The sequence below is a fragment of the Panthera tigris genome, chromosome A1 (genome assembly GCF_018350195.1).
Source record: "Panthera tigris isolate Pti1 chromosome A1, P.tigris_Pti1_mat1.1, whole genome shotgun sequence".
Classification (NCBI taxonomy): Eukaryota; Metazoa; Chordata; class Mammalia; order Carnivora; family Felidae; genus Panthera; species Panthera tigris.
The window spans coordinates 49187049-49210937 of NC_056660.1; the positions used below are offsets into that span (position 1 = coordinate 49187049).

Sequence of the window (23889 nt, forward strand, 5' to 3'; positions counted from 1 at the left end):
CCCCTTACCTTCTGCAACACAAATCTTTGTCATGCATCCAAAGTCCTCGACAGCACAAAAACAACAGCAGAATGAGTATTACCCTTTACTTAGTGTGTTTGAAACCATTCCAAAGAATTTAAATATCTTATAATATGGTTATTCAAATAAAGAGTAAAAGTTTCTACTGAAAGTCCAGATATAACCAAACTTTCACTATGAAAATACTCCTGGATACCACTAGATGGCCTACCTCTTGGATACCACTAAACTCACAGAGAGGAGCTTTGCTTCTCAATACTTGCTTTATATTTCTCTATGGTAATCAAATTTTTTTGAAGAAGTGGGTTCATTAAAGCTAATAATTAATATAACCCTATATGTTACTTTACTAATTATTTTTTTATAATGAACAAAAGCATATTTCCTTTTTTTCCCCCTGCAGCGTTCTCTAGATCTTTATTCATTTAAGAGAATAATCAAGAGCTATGTGCCAGCTTCAGGCCCTGAGGATAAAATGCTGATTAAGAACAGTCAACATCTGCCCTCACCTGGTTAACTAGGCAAAAAATAAAGAACCATCAATAAATAATTATCCATTGACCAGAATTTTAATAAGCTCAACTATTTTTTATCTCTGTTACTTAAATACAGAAAAAAAAGAACTCATAAAGGTTTCTGACCATATCTGCTAAATGTCACCTCCTCTCTTATCCTAAATATGAATTGAATTTCCCTCAAAATCTATAAAATCCCGGGTGGGCATACCATTTATCACATCAAACTTTTAAAAACTGTACCAATAACAATCAATTGGGTTTTAATTTTAAAGAAAAAAAAAAAGATTTACTTCCTAGGATATTTAAAACTTTGCGTACTTCCAGTCTGCCAAGAAAACAGCAATGAAGAAAATTACTCCCTTGCAAACTAAATATTGTTCAATTTAAAAACAGAATTGAGTATTAGGTGTAGTAAGAGGAATCTTAAGATAGGTGATGAGCATAGAAATGTGAATACCTGTTCTTAAAAAAGCATTTTGGAAGACAACACAATAAAAGCAAGCCAGAGAAAAACCTAAATTGTACATTTTCCTATAATCTTGTAAATCAAAGGACCCACTTAAGCTAAATCATTCATTTTACACATGTGAAAAACAAGGCCCTTTTAGGTTAAGTGAACTGCCAAACATAGTAACATTAGTACATTTTTTGAGTTTTGGTCCCGTCTGCACATCTCCTTATGTGTGGCTCATAAGGAGGTAAATAACATCATTCTTTCGAAGTCTGGAAAACACATTCTAAAACACTTGTTCATAAAGTAAGCAATAAAGCACCAGTAATACCACAGAAGCTATTGTAAATTATCCAATTATAAATTTAATGATTTGAATATGATTTTTTAAGTAGAAAGTATATAAAGCAATAACAAAAATTAGGAACTTTGATTTGATAACAGGTAATTAGATAGTTGAACTGGGTACAATACAAATAGAATTTATTTGAAATAGGCACATTTCCCTTATTATAAATGCAATTAGCCTAAAAGGTGAAAATCAATTTCAAAAAGAATTTTTGAAATATTTTTCATGTTTAAGGGTTTTTTTTTAAGTAATGCACAATAATATTAGACTTTCAGTCACATCAAATACATGGATGCCACACTATGTACATTTTCTGTTACCCAAAAACACTCTAAAGGTGTCTGATGTTTTAGCTATTAAACAAAAATGCAAATATTTTAAGCTGCACATTCCCATGTCATTGCAACCTCACAAAATAAAATGAAACAATTATAATCAGTAAAATCCTAGTCAAAGTGCATTTATACTCCTTGACTGAGTGTGGGGAAGACCGGGGTGGTTTTAACCTAAAGCTTTCAATTATAGTATCATATCACTTAGCCCTGATTGAATGGCTAACCTTCAAGTTTCTGGTTTTCTTTCTCCATTCGAAGCAACAAGATTTGTTGATGTATTGCTTTTCTCCACAAACTCCTCAGTTCTTCTGACTTCTTTCTTTCTTCAGCCTTCTCTGGATCATCATCTTCACCAGACATGAATATAACCAGTGGTTCCTCCTCCATGGTTGGAGCAAGAGGGGACAGTGGCAGCAGCTCGTTCCTGTCCAGTCCATCTGCAGAGAAGAAAACAGTGAGAGGCATTCCTAAGCAGTAACCCAGACTACGCAGAAGCTTTCTCTAGAATTGATGTTCTCTCATCCTATCTTCCACCTTTAAAGCTTTTCACAAGGCCACTTTCCCAGTAACTGCATTTCTGGAACTAACAGCTTAAGTAAATTCACTAAACTAAATTCCCCTGACAGATTTCCCTCTCGAGTTGAAACGAAAGCACATGTAATTTCTGTACTTCTTCTTTCTGCACACAATGACCTATAAGATAGGTGCTCTAAGATGAACTGGCAATCCCCAGAGCCCAACACTTCTGCAATTTATCTTTGTACATTCTCTGATTGTGCAAAACAAAAAGGTTACATGAGTAGGTAATAGTGATCTCCTAAGGTCTCCATCTACCATCAGACACAGTCAAGAGAAGAGCAGCTAAACAACGTGGGGCCTGTCTTGGCTCAGCACCTCTGCTCGCTCCTGCAACATTCTCTTACCCAATTCGTGGAGCTCGCTCTCTCCCTCTGTTCCAGGCCATTCTTTGCACCTTTGCCAATTAGTTTCCTATTAACAAACATGACTATGTCTCTTAAAATATTTCAACGGTTGCTTATGCCCCAAAGCACAAAGTCCAAACTACTGCAAACAGCATATGGACAGCTTCAGACTCCTGCCTCGCGTAAACTTCCCAACCTGTGTTTCCATCTCCCATCCTCTGCTCCCGTCATGCTGAATTTCTCACGATTCCCTAACCTGCAAAGTTCTCTCCGATGATGTCAGAGTTTTGCTAGTTTCACTTCCTGAAACATGCTTCTCCCAGCAATGAGTTTAAATGTAAATATCCAGCATTCCTGTGAAGCTTTCTCTGGCCACCCTAGGCAGAGTTAATTTTTTCTCTAGTAATGTCAGTTTCTTGTTTCTTTTTCTTTACTAACTGACCTCTGCCCTTACCCTTATTATTTATGTCCTTAATAAATAATTTTTAAAAATTTTACTCAAGGGCTCCTTTTCTAACTTCTTGAATTAAATACTTAGGTACATTTGAGTTTTGTCTTTCCTGATTTTAAAAATGCCCTTTAAATACAACTCAATGTTGATGTGCAGGGCTCTGAACATATTTTCTTCCTTCTAGTTTCTAGTAGTTTTCAGTTTCCAAACACATGAAACATTTTAGTTGTCTTCTAATTCTTGATTCCTTTTTTTTTTTTTTTTTTGCACTGTAATCAGAGATTATGTGATTGTTTCATTAAAATAATGCCTTTGTGGCCAAGTACACAATTTTTTGGAATGTTCCATGTGCACTAAAAATGAATGAACTTTGCCTATGGGGGAGCAAGTTTCTGTATAAATATTAGATCAAGCTTGTTAAATTATATTTCTCAAATATTAACTATATATACCCTCCTTGTATTTAATTTTTAGAGAAAAATATGTTAAAATCTCCCATGAGAGCTACTGATGTATTTCTTCCCAACATTCTGTGAACTTCTATTTTCTAACTTTCAAGGCTATGTAATTATGCATGTTGGCATAATTGGTCATCATTTTTGTATCTCTGTTTATTGTTATAATTTACTTTGCCCCTTTGGATGTCTTTGCTTTAATTTCTAACAGGTATCATATCTTTTGGTTGATATTTGTCTACTGTGTCTGTATCCATTTCTTAATCATTCAACATTTTGATGTCACTTTGTTTTATGAGTGACCCTTGTAAAGGAGTAGGTTACTTTTCTAATAATAAAAAAAAAAATCTATGCTTTTCTAGCAGTATCTTAGTGCCCAGTTTGGGGAGTTCACTCATTCACTCATCAAGCATTTACTGAATGTCTACTACGTTCTAACGATAGCTGAGAAGTTCACCACCATGTCATATATGGAAACAGAAGTTATTTCTCCACTGAAATCACTCAAATCTCTTTGTACCCAAAGTACTGCATTCCATTCCCTAGTTTATGATACCGGTAAGGAGTAATTCTTTAGTGTGTACCACACAGACCCTGCTGCATTGCTGAGGGAGATTTGTTCATGGGAGAAGCAACCCTGAGGAAAATGCGCTGCCTCCAGGAGATTCGACGAGGGGTGACGGGAGTGCCTCCAGCGTTTAGGGATTCATTGCTGCAAGTAGACGAGGTCCTTTTTCTCCCCTCTCCATCACTGTGGAAAGCAAATAAATATGCAACTTGTAAGGAGAAATACACAGCACGGTTCTTCACAACCACACGGTAGCACAAGCCATTCACAAGTCCTGCCATGGGCAAGCACAAGCCTCAGGCAACAAAGAGCAATGCATCACTAGGCACACTGGTCATCCAGGCCACAGCAGCCTGGGGAAAATGCAATCCAAGCCACAGCCCAGGCATGAGGAGCTCACCTGTTTCTACTCATTCCATAGTAGCCAACCATTTCAAGTCCTAACCCGAGGAAAAGATGAACGTATACAGAGGCACAGAGGCTGCTTAAGTAATGAACTCATGCTTTACTAAAAAATTAAAAAGTGCATTCTAAACAATGTAAATGTCCTATAAGAGGCTCAAAAAGAGCTTTCCTTACACTCTTACAGAATAGACTGATAAAGATAGCTTCTTATTGCCTGTGACTGTTGAGATCTGTCTACAAGTTGCTAGCCACCAATATGTGGATCATGGTAGAAAGTAACCCGAATAAAGGAGGAATGCTTAACCTTGGGATTATTATTAGGTAATATATTAAGAAAAGAACTGTGATCAATAAGACTGGCTAGGTTAAGATAAAAAATATTCAACATCTCTCTATAGGAGGATTTCACAGAGACTGTAATATACTGGTATGCACTATGACTTTCCGAAGAGTGAAGTAATATATAGATATGCCCTAATCTATTTCAATCATTTGACCCCATAATCACCTTCCCCAATTTTGGAGGCAGGGAGGGGGCTTTGAGCATGTGACAGCTTTATACATTAGTGCTTTGTGAAACAAACATGTGGAAATGTGGGTCTGCTCTAAAACTTTCATTTCCTAGGAAAGAACATTCTAAGTCATGCTAGGCCTATCTGCAATAAAAGGTCATCCTGACTCAAACTCACTTCTGAGACGAGTCACTTTAGCAGCTGGAATGCCATGCAAGAATTGCTACTGTTAGTGGTGGTAACAGTACATTTCAAAGTCTCTGGGCTTTCCTGAAAAAATGTTGAAGGTAACAGTATTTATGGCTAGTGATACCAACAAGTGAAGATCCAGGACTTTTAATGGAGTCCAAAAGAGTCAATGCTTAAGTCAGAAAGGAAATGTAGCTAGAAAATCCACCACCTGCCTCAGTGGTACTGAGGCCACCAAGAAGGGAGCAATTCAGCACCTGCTTATCATATTTTTATTTATGTACCCATGGTCATCAGGTAATTCCGTTATCTCTAATCTTGACCTATCTTCCTGGAATGATTACTTCTAGATTAGCTAAACTAAGGTTAAGAAAAAGACATGCCTTCAGCTGTTGCACAGTTGGCAGTGTGATAGATTAGGATACTTCAGAAAGCAACAACACATATATCTCAATACAGTCAAACCCCCTTCGTTAGATAAAATTACAACCCTAATATGTGTCCATGGTGTCCATGGTTCAAAGCTCCCTGTAAGACTGAATAAATATGTCCACCTTTACTTCCGCTTTGGAAAGTATTAACTCAAGTATTTCCCTTTTAGAAACTATGATTCAAATGTTCTGCAAATAATAGTTATATCCTGCTAGACACTCTTGAAGTACTCTGTATCTTCACTTTGGTAACACTATCTCACGAGCAGTTATTTGCTAAATGCCCAGTTAATGGACGTATTTCTAGCTTCTGGTATAATAACTGGCAAATAATAGCAAACATTAACTCAGAAGGTTAAATGAAATGGACAAAAAAATCATATGGGCTAGGCTAACATGTCAGGAATAACTAAAAGAACACCTTTTTAAAACCTATGTTGGTAGCATGACTTTTACATCCTTTTTGGCAAAAAGCTCTAACAGCTCGGTTTCCTGAAAGTACAGACCGAGCTGTTGATGGCACTGGTAGGTACTAACAACAGCAGCAGTGTTAGTAAACAGCGTAAGGCATTGTTTTTCCGAGTAAGTGTTGTTCCTGTCCTGCATAAAGGCGTCAAAATTTATAATTTAAGCCTAGAAAACTAAGTGAAAGACTTCTGTAAAGTATCTATTTCAATGCCTCATGGGGTAAGTGTTCAATAATTCCTCTTGACTATTTAGCAGCTCTGACAAACAAAACTACAATAAACTAACCCAAAGGATTCTGAAACTTTTATATTTTGATGGTGGAATTAAACTATCTTTTAAAAATCAGACTTGGGGCACACAGGTGGCTCAGTCAGTTAGGCATCCAACTTTAACTCAGGTCATGAACTCACAGTCCGTGGGTTCAAGCCCTGCGGTGGGCTGACAGTACAGAGCCTGCTTCGGATTCTGTGTCTCACTCTCTCTCTGCCCCTCCCCTGCTCATGCTCTGTCTCTGTCCCTCTCTCTCAAAAATAAATAAACATTAAAATTTTTTTTTTAAATCAAGTTCCAATTCGCCGTCAATGACATGTTGAATGTCTAGATAGTTCTAAAAATAAAACTTAAAGTACTCCTAACAATTTCATTATTGTGTCTAAAATATGTGCTTTTGGGGGATTATAAAACAGGTCCATAAAGTACCTTCACATTAGCCTGCTACATATTTGAAAGTTTCATAACATCTAAAATTTTATATCCTATAATCTAAATAAATTGCCAAGTGACACATTTTCTTCCTATGTCTGGAATTGAATGGTCAGAATTGATAAGCCAAAAATTAGCAGTCAGAATATAAGATAATAATATACTGAAAAGCACTTACATAACAGACCACTGACCCCTTTATCTTGGTACTAAAAAAGGACATCCTAAAAAAGCTGGTTGGTGGCTGAGATAAGGAAAAGGCTGCCCTGCTTCATTTCATTCCAGAAGCCATGTACCCAGAAGTCTGAGTCCAGATAAGGGCTCCAGCAGTCAGTGCATATATGCAACTTCCCACAGCTTGCCCTTTGATTTACCTACTATTGGTCAGCAATCTGACATTCCTACGGTGGTAACTGCATTGTCCTAATATTTAGCATTTTACAAGTAGGAACTCATTTTATCCTCACAGCAACCTTATGGGGTAGGTGTTATTTCTATTTCCACTTTTAGTGAGAAAACTTTCTCTGGGTTGAAAAAGTCTAAGCAACTTGCCCACAGTTCCACAGATAATAAATGGAGAAGCCAGAATTCAAATCCAGGTGGTCCAGGATCCCAACAAAGGCACTACACTACATGCCAATGTAAATCCTCTCCTCCTTAGTTCAGACAAAGCACTACTGGACCATAAAACTAAACCTGTCAGTATCCCCAGTGCCATGTGTATTTCTGGTGGAAAAAAAAAAAAATCAGTCTCTAACTGGCTTTAAGTCTTATGATCAGTATTCCTCTTTCCATTTTTTAATGGCACAAAGTCATTTATTTCAGCAGAGAAATAACTTCAAAGTACTAAGTGTTCACTTATGTACATGTCTCACTTCTTCTTTGCTTTTGAAAGAACTCCATTCCAAAATGCAACTATTTCTTTAAATGGAAGGATCAAAAACAAAACACATTAATATGGTGGACTATACATATATTGTATTATCTTTACATTTTTTTTAAATGATAAAACAAATCAGAACCATTTCCTTATTTTTCCATGGTCTTTTCCCTCCTTCTTTTGCATTTTGGAATGTCAACATGTATATTATAAAATTGCTTCCAAAGTGACATATTCAGGAAAAGTAGTTTGTGCCAGAATTACCTCTATTGAAAATTTATGAAATTAAAAAACGAATAACTAGGAAGGAACTACAATGTGGTGAATTCCCAATTATTTTTATATTGGTGTATTCTATATGTATTTCCTATTACCAGTCCACAGTTAATTAAGAACCACAATCCAAAAGGCACAAATGAGAGCTTTATAAGAAGAGAAAATATTCTATCATATTCTGTAGGCTGGGAGGCACTTCCAAGTCCTTCTGGACACAGCATCAAATCCAAAGCTATGGATATGATATGAATGCTCCCACAAAGCTCCAAGATAACTTTTTAATACATCTTTGGCCAAGCAGTTAGAACCTTTACCACCCTGACTTTTTAAATTAACATTTACTTCTTGTGTTAACACAGAATTTTTAATGGATACTTGTCTGCTTTAGTAACAATTAATTTGCTGGATATTGTAAAAAATGGAGGTGTTTTAGTGATCACTCATAGGGACTCAATGTTAAGGTTGCAGTCATGTTTTATTCCACCTCCCCCCACCCCCACCACCAGGCAGCATAGATACATTGTTCACAAAGCTAATATGTGGAATTTAAGAAACAACAAAAGCGAATACAGGGTAAGGGGCGGGGGGGGGGGGGGGGGGGGCGGGGAGGAGGAGAGAGGGAAACAAACCACAGGAGACTCTTCACTATAGAGAACAAATTGAGGGTTGATGGAGGGAGGTAGTTGGGTGATGAGTATTAAGGAGGGCACTTGTGATGAGCACTGGGTGTTGTATATAAATGCTGAATCACTGAATTATACTCCTGAAACCAATATTGCAGTGTATGTTAACAAAATAAAACTAAAAAACAAAAACAAAAAAAACCCCAAAAGGTGTTTTTCTGCTTAGCAGCAAACTGCTCCTCATCCTCCAGCCCCTGGGCACCCATCTAAAACGAGTAGCATCATAAAGGCCAAATAAATGACTAATACTGATTAAAGCTATATCTAAATCACAATGTTTTACAATTCAAGATAGAAACAAGACTTGATTAATGTGATATAGCACCGATTTCACAGAAATCTGAAAAAGTGTTCTCTTTGTAAATGCCTCAGGAAAGACTCGTGGAACAACATAGTGATGAAACTTGAGCTTTTCCCACAGGATCCAAAGTATAATTTACACATAACTGCATCAGGTACACTAATAGTTTATGTAAGTACTGACTTTCAACTAGGTACAATCCTATCATTCTTTGGAAAATCTTTACTAATTAAATAAAACTGATATTGAACTATTCTAGTGGAAAGCAATATATAGCATGTGAGCTATGAGTCGGAGATAGATTAATCAGTGGAACAATGTGTAAAACAAAAAGAAAGAAGGAGAAAAACAAGGAGTTTTATTTCCTAAGCTCTACTTTGAATATACACTTTTAAAAGATTAAGTTCTTTACACTGGAATTTAAAGTATCTCTGGGTGGCTAGCTCATTTGCTTACTCACATCCCTAAAACCTAAGATTAAGGAAATAATACTAAACAAGATATAAAACATCCCTAGGGCTCAATCTAACCATATGTAAAATAAGGAAAGTCCAGGCCAAATAAACAGACCTGTTTTTATGACTGTAGAACCTAGAAGGACACACAGTAAAACTAACACTTCCATTAGGCTTTTAAAAGTAGGTAAGAGTCTTACACCCAACCATTAAAAAGTGTCAATCAATTACAAGTCTCAAACAAAAAGTCATTTTTTATCTTATCAATGTGTCCAAAATGATTTCCTTTTTTCTCCTTTCTTTTCTCCTTTTTTTTCATTCTAGTCCAATCTTTAACACTGTGTCTTCACTGTAGCTAGAAAGAAATCCAAATGTTAGTGACTCCAAACAGAAAGATGGGCATGTCTGTTTGTCACGGGATTCCTGATACAAACTAAGTATAGAACCTAAAACAAAGCCAAGAATAATTATTTCCAGTTAAGTTGTACAGCAATAATTTTGGATGTTTACCACAAAAAGCATGCGAGTTGAGAGGAAGAGATATCACTACAGAGGTGGTCAGACTTCCATAATAAGGAAGTAGGTGTTTTCCTGTGTCCAGACCAGTGGGAGGTTTGACAGGCCTCAGCAGTGTCTCAAAGTAACCAACTTATCAAGAATTAAGGTGAATAGGAACAGATTAACAATCCTCTTTGGGTGAAAACTAGATTAAATTTTATGACCTTGTTTCTTTTAGGATGCTCATTTCTGCATCTTCTTGAAATAAACTCCTTATATGTACATACATACCTCCAAATGAGCAAATTCATGTCTATTAATTCAAAATTAAAATCAGGCTTTGCTTGAAGGCCACGGCACAGTACTAAGGAATTGTCAGCACAGAATAGAGTAGAAACAGGATTTCTGTTTGCAATCAACATTTTATATGATTATTTGTGATCTTTGATTACACCAGGCATCACATTTTCCCTACGACAGAACCCCATAGCACCAGAATGTTGGCATGCATTCAGGAGACAGCCAAAACTGTTTTTTAACTGACAGTGATATTCAGGTGGAAGAATTTATGAATTTTTATAAGAACATATTTAGACCTCTAATCACCTTGATTCTGAAGCAGTGTCCTGTCTAGTCCAACAGGAAAAGAAGGAATGACATTAGCATACAGAGAGATATATGACCAAAATCAGGATTTTAGAATAAAAAGGCATTTCCATTAGTCATCAATAAAGCATACAGTTATTTCAATAATGAATCGTGAATGATAATACTATTTTTATCAGTGAACACAAGAGAACTATGTGGAACCAAAATTGTACTACAAAGTACTTCAGCAAAAATCTTATTTTCTCACTGAAAAGTCTTATAAGTGAATAGAAGTAATGACTATCATTTTACTTTTGACCAATTAACTTCAATATAAATGTTTTCTTGGTTAAAGGCTTAAATGCTGAGAAAAAATTATAAGGAGTGACAAAGATGCCTATTGATAGAAAGGATGTATCATATTTGATAAATATTATATAAATGTACTATATCATCACAGTTATGGTTCAGCTACTAAACAATGAAATGACATTAAATTTTTAAAAATTAATTCAAGGCAAAACAAAACATATGCTTATTCCCTTTCCTTTATCATTTCAAGGCTGTGCAGATAAACCTACTAATCAATAAACCATATTAAAAATATCTTGATTCCTTTTTCTCAGCCTACTTAAAAACAGTAACCTGACATGTTTTTAATGATTCAGAATAGAGGTCCTAGAGAAGGATGCCTAATCTGAGTTTCAAATTTTCAATTTAATAGGCTTTTTAAGAAGTAGTATATATTAGCCTATATGCTAACATACTCTGTACCTTATTTGACTGTGCATATTTAGAGATTCACTCTATACAACTAATAAGATGCGAGGTACTCAAGTGAAAAGAAAATTGTAATTCATAGTATTCTGAACCTCATTCCTCTCAATATTCTGAATAGTTCCAGATATTACAGTAATTGTGTGTGCTTCATGTTCTCTCTGAAAGGCGTGATGAGAAATGTAGATTCAGAAATCACTGAATTAAAACCATGCTCTTGAGTATCCTCATTCTTAGGAAATACATATTAAAGTATGCAGAGTATTAATGTATGAATGGAAGTAACCTATTTACAAATGACTTAGAATAAAGAAATATATACTCATATATGCACGTGTGTGTGTACACATATACATATAATATGTGAATAAACAGAAGGAATGGTAAAGAAAATGTGGAAATTTTAAAAAATTGATGAATCTGGATAAAAGGTTTTCAGGAGTTCTCCATATTATTTTTCCAAATTTTCTTTAACTCTGAAATTATTTCAAAATACAAATTGAAAAAAAAACCCTGTCCCAGATTATAACTAATAATTTATGTCTAAGTGACTTACTAGTTGAAATAAACCTATTAATAGTGAATTTTGTCCAACAATTTTACTACTGTGTACATAGTCCTCAATAATGGACAGATATGCTAATATCCAGGACAACTAATAATATCCAGGATAGCACTCTTTTAATGACCCAAAACTAGAAACAACCCACATATTAAGTGGAATACTATACAGCAATAAAAAATAAATGAACTGAACTACACATAAAATGGGGATGAATCTCATAAAGTAATGTGCAATGAAAGAAGCCAGAGTAAAAGAACGTATGCTGTACCATTCCATTTATACAGAGTTCAAAACCAGGCAAATATGAACAATGGTATGAGTGATCAGGGGGAAGGGAAGTGATTGGGTGGGAAGAGGAGAAGAACCATGAGAGTACTGATAGCATTCCATTTATTGAGAGGTGGTGACATGGGAGCATTCACTCCGTGACAATCCACTGAGCTGTATGCTCAGGGCTGGGGTACTTGCCTTTTTTTTTTTTTAAGTTTATTTATTTTGAGAGAGCGAAAGAGAAAGAGAGAGAAAGAGAGAGTGCACACACGAGTCGGGGAGGGGCGGAGAGAGAGAATGCCAAGCAGGCTCTGAGCTGACACAGAACAAAGCCTGACTCGGGGCTCAAACTCACTAATTGTGAGATCATGACCTGAGCTGAAATCAGGAGTCAGACACTTAACTGACTGGGCCACCCAGGCAGCCCTGATTGTTATACTTTTCTATAAAAATAAAAATTTTAAGTCTCTTTTTGGCCTGCTGGGTCTATGCTGGTCAAATTACCAAAAAAAAAAACAAAAACAAAACTGTACAGAAAGTACAGAAAAATGTACAAGAAAATGCTCTCTGATTTTTCGCTATTCTTAGAGCCAAGAAAATATTACAAAGCACAGAAAACAGGATTATTTTTAATGATCCTACAAATTTAAAAGTTCTCCATATGTTTAAATATATCACTTCAAGTAAGATAGCTACAAAAAGTGAAAATTTTCAATGCAAAACTAAATACACTTACCCTCTGACTTTAATATCCTTCTTTAGAATGAGATACAGAGGACTAGGAAGCTTTGAGCAAGAATAATGCACACACTTAAGCAAAACTACTGAAGACAGATATGTAACCCACTACAATATAAATAATCTAAAAAAAAAAGCCACTGTTTTGGCATTCTGCATTCTGTTCACAGCTAACCTTTGACCTTCTCAATGATTTTTCCTAATTGTCACTTTTGGGCAGGGTTCTGTTCCCAGAAGAAAACTAGGATTGCCCAGATGCTCACTTTAACTAACATAACAATAAGAAACTGCCAGTATGTTTCATTCAAAGTGCTGTACTCTTATTAATAGGTAGTACTATAGACATAAGGCAAACTGATATTTTTATATGTGTACGTTCTTGGTTCTCTCAATTCATGGCATATTCCATATATACTACACTGTTTTTTGTAGCTAATTTCTTTTCAATCTTCTCCCATAAGGTTGTCCCTGAAAAATCCCTTATTTACTTTTTTATATTTATTTTTTAAGCAATCTCTACCCCCAAAGTGGGACTCAAACTCCCAACCCCAAGATTTAAGAGTTGAATGCTCTACCAAGTGAGTCGGCCAAGTGCCCCCTTGAAAAGCCCTTTAAAATCAGTTCTTCATTCATTTTCTTCACTAGAAACTCAATGTATGAACATGACTTTGTACTAATTCAGAGGAAGTTCAGATTCAAAATTTTTTAAATCCAGTATTAATTATCTTTCTTAGAGTGAAGATAATTGGCACACATAGACAAAAGATACTCAGATCATTCAAAAATTAGTCTAATTTAACCAGTTGCTGAAGATTACCTAGTTAAATGCTAACTTTTGGGATTTCCTAAGTCTAAAAGAAATGGGGCCAAAAAGAAAATCTTAGTGACACACAGGCTGGTTACAACAGGTATTCCTCTCCTTGACTGCAAGAATTGTCAAATATCAAATGACTAGGAACAACCCAAGTCTATCAGCAAGACAGTGGATAAACTGTAGTGTATTAAATGGAATACTATACAGCAAAAAAAAAAAAGAATGAGTCAAGCAAGATACACCAAAGACTGGAATGAATATCACAAACTTCTAAGCCAGCAACAATCCCTTTAGAAGAATTCCCAAGCTATCGATATCCCACTAATAATTTGAATAATCAGTAAGATGTCATAATTTTAAATTTTTTAAAAAGGCAATTCTCCAAAAATCACTACATGTAATTTTGTGTACTTAAAAGCACAAAGATTTTAAAAGCTATACATTTTCAATACTGAGAACAAAACAAAATCAGATAACTACAAGACTCAAGAAATCCTTCATGCTATCTGAAAGAGCTGACATCAACATGATCCTGTACCCATTATGTATTTTACACGGAGTTTTAGAGAAGTAAATCTATGTCATAGAAAAATCAAAGAAATGCCTAGGAAATATTCTATATACTTAAAAACTAAAGATATATTTATCTATCACGTTAATACAGTTGGCTTATGGATTCCGTATCATATGTCCAAAGAGGCTAAGAAGAAAAAGCACAATCGGAGGAGACTTGCTTAGTATGTATTAGCACCAGGTCTTGTTGCAAACAGTACAAAGCTTAGACTCTGGAGCGTACAGCAAAGAAATACACAGTACAAAGATATAATTCAAAAAGTTAGATGATCGTGTTATTAAAGGCTTTGAAACACTGGTTTTAAAAGTTTTCTTGATAAAATTCATTGGAATTGAAGCCACTATATTAGAAATGGATTAGAACAAGCACAACGTATGGATGCGTAAATGTCACTCCAAAATTAATGAGTCACTTTTTAGTAACATATCAGCATATCACTGCAGAAAATTTTGCTTTGCAAACAGAGGACACTGATCTCACCTGATTTCATTTTCATACTGTGGGGACAGTCTACCTGAATTCTGGTAAAAGCTTTTCAGGAAAGAGGGGGCAGTGAAGGAAGGGGCAGAGAAGGAAGTGTGAAGACTTGGAAGACTGGAGGAAGAATTACTCTCCTTGGGCATGCGCCGAACTGATGGAAGAATGCTGAGTACAGAAAACACAGCAAATTTGTCTTAATTTATATTTCGGCAAAATCTTCATTCACTATGAAAAAGCATATAAACAGGTTCTTGCTATTAATTCAGTCTTGCCTTTCAAAGCTCAGGGCTGGATCTTCTAGGGAAAAAAGGAAACATGCAGTTGTCTGTTGAAATGACCATGACCTTGCTCACTCCTCACAAACTGAATTCCTCACCTGTGCAGCATGTCCGACCATACGTGTTTGTCTCTAAAACATTCTTAACAGTTTTAGGACAAACAGAGTTTATTTTTATGTGCAAAAGATACTTCAAGGGAAAAAAAAGTAGGAAAGCAGAAATAATTACAGGAAACAAGTTCCTGTAAATGATTATCAGTAGTTCAAAGACTTAACTATTTTAAGTCTAAAATAATCTTTTAAATTCTTAATAATTTTTCCCGGACAAAAGAGACTTCGTGCCTTGTGTAAATATAAATGAAGCAGTCATTTTTTTTAAAAATCTTGATATACCCATGAATTGTAAATCTTTTTTAGAAAAGAAAATCTGAGAAAAATTAACTCTATTACTCTACTTTATTTTCATATATCCTAAGTATCTACCTTATTTTTAAGTATCAAATCAGTCAAAAAACAACACTGAAGATAAAACAGTATCCTTAAACTTAATGTTGATAACTCTGATAACAACTAATATAAAAATTCCTTTTACTTAGAGTTCTGGGTTGTTGTTTTGTTTTTCCCCAACCGGGATCACTATCAGACTCTGTTTCCCATATCAGACTCACAGGCAAACTAGAGAAACAAAATTAATTCTAGGATTTAAATTCTGACATGTGCTACACAGGAAGATGTGAAAGCACTCTACAATTCTGAGTTTACCTCCTTTATTATATATTACCAAATGCCAAACAATTTTGTTGAATTATTTTTTAAATACCATATAAAATCATTTCTAATGGACACTCCTATCAATTATTATATATGTATTCTTCTTTGCAGATATCACTTTATTCTAGATAAAATTTTTAATAACTTTCATTTTTGGCTTTAATTTATTATAAAGTGTAGCCAAATTTTATGTCATGTAGGAAGATAGCTTAGGTGGTTTTTTTAACCCTTGTATTTTATCATAGGCTAACAGGAAGTTCTACTTCTATGTACATTATTTTCAAATTTGCTGATTATGTTTCAGTAGAGTGGTCCTCAAGAAAACACTGAGTAAAATGTGTTGTCACCAAGTTTTCCAGACAAAATAAGTGTGTAATATCTTGTATTTTCCATTTTTCTGGGAAAAAAAAAAACAACAAAAAACTGTTTCTGTCCAAAATGCTTTAACTCTTCTCTTGGAGTGTACCTTAAATCCTGCCTTGTTTCTTTTAGTAACTGAAGTTTTTTACAATTCAATTTATTTTTCTGGTCTTTCTAAAAGCGAACTGTTGGCAGCATGAAGTCACAACAAATCTTAACTGCACAGTGACCGTAACAGGTGACAGGAGAATTTCATTTCACTTTCCAGAAAGAGTGTTGGACTCACCTGCACTGTTCGCTGGAGCTCTGCCTCAGAAGAGGGGAGCGAACACCGTGAGCTCTCCCATCCTGTAAATTCAGCTTTCTCTTTGTGCTTGAAGGTGGGTGGCTGAACGTGTGTGCCCGTCTTCGAAACTGTGGGGAGTCAGAATCCTCTTCAGGGAATGTCTGCCAAGCTGAGGACAGTGGGGAGGCTGGTGGTGTCCCTGGTGGGGAGTCTCCCGGTGAATAGTCCTGCAAAGCAAGCAGCAGTGAGGTCTTTCTTTCCTACATGGATCATGGCAGACCTGCTTCAACACACAGCTCAAAAGTGACAGGGAGCCTCTTCTTCCTCCTGAGTCATGACAAAACTTTTTTTTTTTTTTCACTCAATCCATGCTGAAGGCTAATCAGTATCACCACAACCCATTTCTTCAGATAAGCAGCTGTAACACAGCATCCGTCAAGATAGGCAGAAAGAGAAAGGAATGATAAGAAAAAGTATTCTTTCTCCTAACACTTTGTGGTAAAATGCTATAGCTGCTGTACTTTTCTCATTGTTGCCAGAAAGATGAAAAGGGATCATGACCAAAAAAGGGTGGAGTCTGGATTTACATATCTACTGATTTCCGTGACATATCGCCTGCATGCTTCCTGTACTGTCAAAACAATATCGTGATGCCTGAGTATCCAAGTTTCATAGCAAAGCCTTCAGGAAAATAAAATAAAGCCTGTTGAGTACCTTCATTCACTGTGGATATTTCTATCCAATGACAAGTTCCCTGAGGTAAATTTTTTTTTAAAAAACATGAAAAACAGGAAATGAATGAAAAGTGAGCTATGCCGGAATGCCTCTCCTATTGCATGGGTGGACATCATAAATCTTTCAATTTAGACAGGTATGCTGTTTATACTTTCCAAAACAGGCACCACTGTAGAAATGTTTAGCTTGATAAACATGGGTGAGGGTTAAGACGCTCATAGTGAAACCAAATCCCCACTTCTATCAACACAAAATTCAGTAAAAATATTTTAATATTTTCCATTTAAAATAGGTTGCATATACCTCGGGTGACATATTGCCTGATACCTACTGAGAACTATCTAGGAGATAACGAGGAACCTAATGTTACAGTTAAAAAAAAAAATGGGGGGAGCAGTAACATGACAGAACAAAAGATAAAAAGATCACCATACAAGTGCAATAATTAGATGACTTATTTTTCTGTGGCTTTGGATCAAAAGTTGCTCAAATACTGTGTTCCCAAGCGTACCATCTCCAAAACAGCAAAGAGCCTGACAGAGCACCATTAGCCTGGAATAGGTGTTCTGTGCTAACACGAGAAAGCTGCAGTGGAAGAGAGCAACGTAATAATATCCATAACCTTCTTACTTTAAATAACAGTATTTTTCATTTATTTTAACATTAATCTAATATTTTAACTTTAATTGTAACAATAACATTTGTTAAAGTCACAAACGACTCATCACAAAACAACTAAGCGATACTGCCATATCAGCGCTGGTTTTTGCCAAGTTGCAATCAGCAGTAAAAACAGGAGCTCAGACGAGATACCTTCTCTGAAGCAAGACTGTTGGACCGTTCAAAGCTATCCATACTTCCAAGCCGGCCTCTCATTCTGTTAGCTCCCTGAGTGAAGAGAATATAATTCAGTTGTTCATGCAGTTTGAATTTTTACTTTAAAAACCATAAAAGGCAGTTGCCTCTTTATACTAGCATTAAATTGATCCTTTTGTGTTTTGCTCAGATTCATTGGCAGTATTAACAGCCTTGCCTGCACAGTAAACAGAACTTATACACAACCTATTTGCACTGCTTCTAAATCAGTCATTGGATAACTAGATACTCTGATCAAGGTTTTTAAAGTTACTCTGGTTACAAGGTTAAACATTCTTCATCCATAAGATCAGGAAAACCCCATAAGATCAAAGACAGCCCCATTCACTTTATGTCTCATACAGATAAACATAACCGTGGAAGGCAGAACACAACAAACCACAACAGTTATAAAGAAAAAGTTAAAAAAAAAAAAGGGGGGGGGGTGGTGTTGCGCCTAGGTGGCTCAATTGGTTAAACATCTGACTTCGACTCAGGTCATGATCCCATGGTTTGTGAGTTCAAGCCCCACATCAGGCTCCCTGCTGTCAGCATGGAGCCGGCTTCACATCCTCTGTCTCCCTCTCTTTCTGCCCCTCCCCCCTCCATAGCTCTCTCTTTCAAAAATAAACATTAAAAAAAAAATTTGAAAACATCCAACCTCCACAATACCTAGATTAAAAACAACATAGTTCACATTATAGGATTATAATAAACAAGTTTTTAAAAACTCCATTGGAGGGCTGCTTGGTGGCTCAGTTGGCTAACTGTCCAACTCTTGATTTCAGCTTGGGTCATGATCTCACGGTTCATGGGTTCAAACCCCGCATCGGACTCTGCACTAACTGTGTGGGGCCTGCTTGGGATTCTCTCTCCCTCTTCTTCTTAAAAAAATGAGCTAAGGAATGCAAATTACAAACAACTGCATCGTAAAATGTATAGATTCAGCTTCATTCATTCTTCCATATGAAAACTATGTCAATAAAACATTTCTCTCTAGAAATGCTAGACTACCCGTCAGTCTGCTTCAAGACAGGTGAACTGGTTTTTGTGGGGTTTCTTTGTTTTTTGTTTTTGTTTTGTTTTTTTGTAGTTGTTTGGTATGGATTTCATAGATGATCTAAGAAAGAGGAACTGAAGAGATCATCTCATCTATTACATATTCTCCTGTGATTACAACTACTATCCTTGTACAATCTGTTTTTCATGTAGTCAACAAGTGCCTCAGCAGTTACTAGTTTATTATGAAAGTCAACAACAGAACTCAGTATGGCCAAACATCACATAATCCATCAACTGCCATTTTTTTTTTCTTTCTCTTTGAGCTACCCATTATAGAAACCTCTGCCTTTTTACCTTACTCTGGACAGGTTGCAATTTAGACTTGCCAGTATTTTCCTTTACTATCAACCTAGACATTTCTTTTAATACCACCCTATGTTGAAATGTGTCTGTGATCTTAAGTCTTCCTCTTTTTTACTTCCTCATTTTGGTGGAGTGCATACTCCAGGTGCCTTCTGAGAAAGGGACACTGGGGTATTTTCTCGTTCTGTAACTCCTACCACTCGGCGTTTGGATCTTCAGACTGATCCTTTTTTCACCTTGTCCTCCTATTCTCCATTTCCAAGAAACAGAGTTTCTTGGAAAAGTTTTCCAACTCTAGCTTCCCAGACTTCTGTTGAATTTTTCTTTGGATGTCTTCTACCAGAAAGTTTTAACAGTTCTTTCTTGTTCCCCCAACTGGCTGCTGATTCAATTGTTCACTCAGGTGACTCTTGTTCTCTCTCAACTGACTCGTTTATATGTATGGTATCCTACACCTGGTTTCATAGAAGCAATACTTATTCTTATCTACGTATATCAATTATAGTTTTCTATTTCTGTTGGCACCTAAATAACAATCATATCAACAGCAAAATTGATGGCCACATAAAATATCAATGAGTACCTATCACCTTCTATATACTATGTTGAGCATTTTATAGTGCATTATCTCATTTAATCCTCACAGAGTCTCCAAGGTGGATATAGTTACTTAGCTCAACTTTACAGTTAAGGAGACTGAAGTTCTGATTACGTTGCCAAAGTTTACACTGCTAGTTCAAGGACTGGGCAGCAATTTGAACCCAAGAATTTCAACTTAGCAGTGGAACTCTTGAGCTCATATTCACTGTTATCTCCTGTAAACAGAACTTGGTGAAAAGTGGAATTGCTAATAAAACTAAGCAGCCTACACTGGTAATTTTTCAAATGTCCTGCAAAGAACCTGATCAAGGTTCTTTCAGTTCTTCAGTTCTATGCCTAACAACAGACACTTCCAGTAATAAACTATATTTGTGGCGGATCAATGGTTTGGTTCATGTGCGTGGCCAAAAGGAAACTATTGTGAGGACCAGGTTGTTTTTCCCATTATTTTTTAGCTGCTACTTCCAGGCCAACCTCCCTGCTTATCTTAAACAGGTTATTTGGTCACAATAAGGGGACTGGTCAGACAGGTATCAAGTCATTTCCATTATTAGAAAAGCACTTAAATCACACATTTTAGTCATAGCAGTGTTTTATCCATGTGTTTTGTGTGTGTGTGTGGACACAAAGAAATACAAATTTACTTTAAAATTATGCTCTAGGGGCACGTGGGTGGCTCCGCTGGTTAAGTACCAAGCTCGTGATTTCGGCTCAGGTCATGATCTCACGGTTCATGAGTTTGAGCCCTGTGTCAGGCTCTGTGCTGACAGTGCAGATCTTACCTGGGATTCTCTCTCTCTCTCTCTCCCCCTCTCTGCCCCTCCTCTGTTTGTACGCACATACTTGCCCCCATCGCTCTCTATCTCAAAAATAAATAATTTTAAAATAAATAAATAAATAAATAAATAAAATTATGCTCTATCGTGGTCATTAATTCACACATTTCAACAAGGAAGGACAATGGATAGTACTCTGAGGGAAGCATAAAATGAGAACTGTTTTCCAATGATGCATACTTTATATTAATAAATGTTCCTCTTTTGGAAATATTTATCTATACATAAACACATTAGTGAATATTTCCCTTCTATAAAACTTCAACTAATGAAAAAGCAACAAATACCCAGAATACAGGACTCTGTCTTTTCACCTCTGAGCAGACAGCTTTTCCAGTCTAACTGTCTGATGATTTGGTAATACATGTGGCACGCCTCTTCCCCTGGACCCACTTTTTAATTGTTAATGAGCTGAGCTTCTGAGCATTTTAAAAACATATCCTATTTCATAAACAGCTATAGTTAGTTAAATCAACTGTCTTCACATTTAAAAATGGCAGCAATTATGAGCCAAAATCTGTGGCTGGAGTGCCAATCTTCTACCATATAACTCAGAATGAAAATGATACACTGATCAGTTTTAGAGGTACACAAAACCCCTCTTCTGAGTAACCTTTAACACACCATGGATAGCTGCCAACCTTCCCCTTAAGTCCATTCTGCTGCACATGGTGCAAGCAAGATCTTGTTGGGTCACATAATTTATGGCACTTGGCAGCACTGTGGGGCACAAAAGCTACACCATCCGCCTCGACCAAAATACATGGGCTGTGTGTGCCCTTGCCGACAGAGTTGTTGCAGCCACTCAAGGCTATGTATGTGGCACTTCAAAGTCAGCCGTGCAAGTGCTGTGCAGAAGGCCAAAGTACTAAATGGGGATGAGGAGAGTAATATTCTAAGCACCCTCGGGTCATTCCGAAAATGACAAGGGTTTCAGAGCTTCCCACTGTCTGGACCATCTCCTATCTACACTGCGATACTTTCCTAACATAGTGACATTTCATCCTCGTACTGATGTGAGATAGGCACAGTATCAGGATGCCCATTTCACAAATGGGGAAACTAGCTTAGAAGAAAATAATTTGTCCGGGATCATACATATAAAACCTACTAGGGCCGGGTCTTGAATTCAGGTCCCCAGACCACCTACTTAAATGGCCTTTCTACTAAAATTCTCACTAAATACAATGGGAGATAGGAGAAGGAGGGCGGGGAAGAGGAGAGGAGGGCAGGAGGGAGTGAGAAAAGGAAGGAGAGAGAAAGAAGGAACACAAGTAACTTATAAATACTGGGGAAGAAAAAGATAGGACAATTTTATGAAATGGTGCCTTAACACACTTCTGATTAATCTTGTAGAATACTCTTTTCCTACATTGTGTCTTCTGCTGATAATAGGGTTGGTAGCTGATCACTTTAATTAAGAGAAATATCTATAAAGTATTTTGAGTTCAGGCAAAGAAGAAAGAACAAGAACACCCTATATCAGAAGGTACTATGTCCTAATGCTCCCCTGCACTTCACTTTCCTGACCCTAATACTTGTGACGACAACAGGCTAGTGATTTTGTAGACCATCCCTCAATTTGGGTTTGTTGATTCTACCTCATGATTAGATTCAGGTACTGCTCCTTTGGCAGGAATACCACAGAACTTCTGTACTCTCTGTATCAAGTCGCACAAGATTTCAATTTGTCTCATTGCTGATGACGTTCCCTTCGGTCAGTTGACTGAGGTGGTGTCTGCCAGTCTTCTCCACTGTGAAGTTACTACTTTCCTCTTTGTTATTAAAAAATATTAATTAAATCCAGTAAATATCCTGATCATGATCAACTTCCAAGGTATTCATTTATGTTTCCTATCAGAGTGGGCTCATCGTTTCCTACTTCACACAACAGGTTACAATCCTTTGCTATCATTTATTTTGACGTTTATATTGCCTCAGATGTCAAGTGTGGGAGCCCTTCAAGGCCTTTTTAAAACTTTTTTAAAAATGTGTTTATTTATTTTTGAGAGAGAGCTAACAGGGGAGGGGCAGAGAAGGGGAGAGAGAGAATCCCAAGCAAGATCCACACTGTCGGCGCAGAGCATGATGTGGGGCTCAAACCCACGTACCATGAGATCATAAACTGAGCTGAAATCAGGTCGGACGCTTAACCGACTGAGCCATTCAGATGCCCCTCAAGGTTTTTATGACATACCACCATCTTTCTTTGAGCATTCCCTTATTATCTAAAATACCAACATGCTCTGTTTATCGTCTACTTCCTTTTGAAGTCCTGGAATCAGTCATTTCTCCCAGGATCCCAGTTCCCTCTTGTAGAATGATATGCAGAAACCAAACCTTGGGTGCTTGGTGTCACCCAAGCAGGCTTAATTTATTCACTGTTATTTGCAGAAAAGCTGTTCCCAGCTCCTATCAGTGGACAGAGCCAGGGACCACATACAGATTTACACACACACACACACACACACACACACACACACACGTGTTAATACATATACACGCATTACATATTATACATAAAACTCTATTATTCAAAAATATATAGATAGATAACCAGGATTCCATACTGTTACCTCTGAGTTGAATCCAACAACATGGGATTTATTCTAATTTCTTCCTTTTTCATATTTGTAATTTCCTTTTACTAAATCCTTAATACGTTTACATATTTGACCAGTCCCCTGTGTGTTAAAATCTCCACAACTGACACCTCACAGACACTCTCCTCATCCTACTCAGGTTCCAACACCCCATATCAGGGCTGCCACGCCCACCCACAGAGGCCATCCCCACCCTGCTCAGACTCTAACTCCTCATAGCAGCACCTTGAATGCCTTCTCCCCTCCACTCACTCTCACTCTGACATCCTGCACTGGGCCATCCCTATGCAGGACTGGCCTCCTCATCGGCTAAGGCTCAGACTTCCTGAACCAGGTTACCCTCTTAAGTTGACACGCTCCTCACCACACTCTGGTTTTCACAGGTTGCATTGGGCCACCCCACACACAGCACCCCACAGGCTCTATCTCTCTGCTCTGAGCCACTGTAACTCTCCCACCCTCCAGCCCTAACACCTCTACCTTGCCTGATCTCATCTGACAGTTTTGGACTGAACCATTCAGGA

General features: G+C 36.9%; 1 protein-coding gene across 4 annotated transcripts in view; it reads right to left on the bottom strand.

Moving 5' to 3' along the window:
* TBC1D4 (TBC1 domain family member 4) overlaps positions 1-23889 on the bottom strand; it is a 184605-nt gene that overhangs the window by 20561 nt on the left and 140155 nt on the right. Inside the window, exons 9-14 of one of the 4 annotated variants that reach the window (XM_042978318.1) lie at positions 17920-17994; positions 16372-16598; positions 14678-14842; positions 10478-10501; positions 4097-4254; positions 1899-2111 (exon numbers count right to left, since the gene is read on the bottom strand). In XM_042978318.1, coding sequence (XP_042834252.1) covers positions 1899-2111; positions 4097-4254; positions 10478-10501; positions 14678-14842; positions 16372-16598; positions 17920-17994 — 862 coding nt within the window. Of the gene's footprint in view, positions 1-1898; positions 2112-4059; positions 4255-10477; positions 10502-14677; positions 14843-16371; positions 16599-17919; positions 17995-23889 lie in introns of those variants that run through there. The other 3 variants (XM_042978304.1, XM_042978296.1, XM_042978310.1) reach the window with 3 other exon arrangements.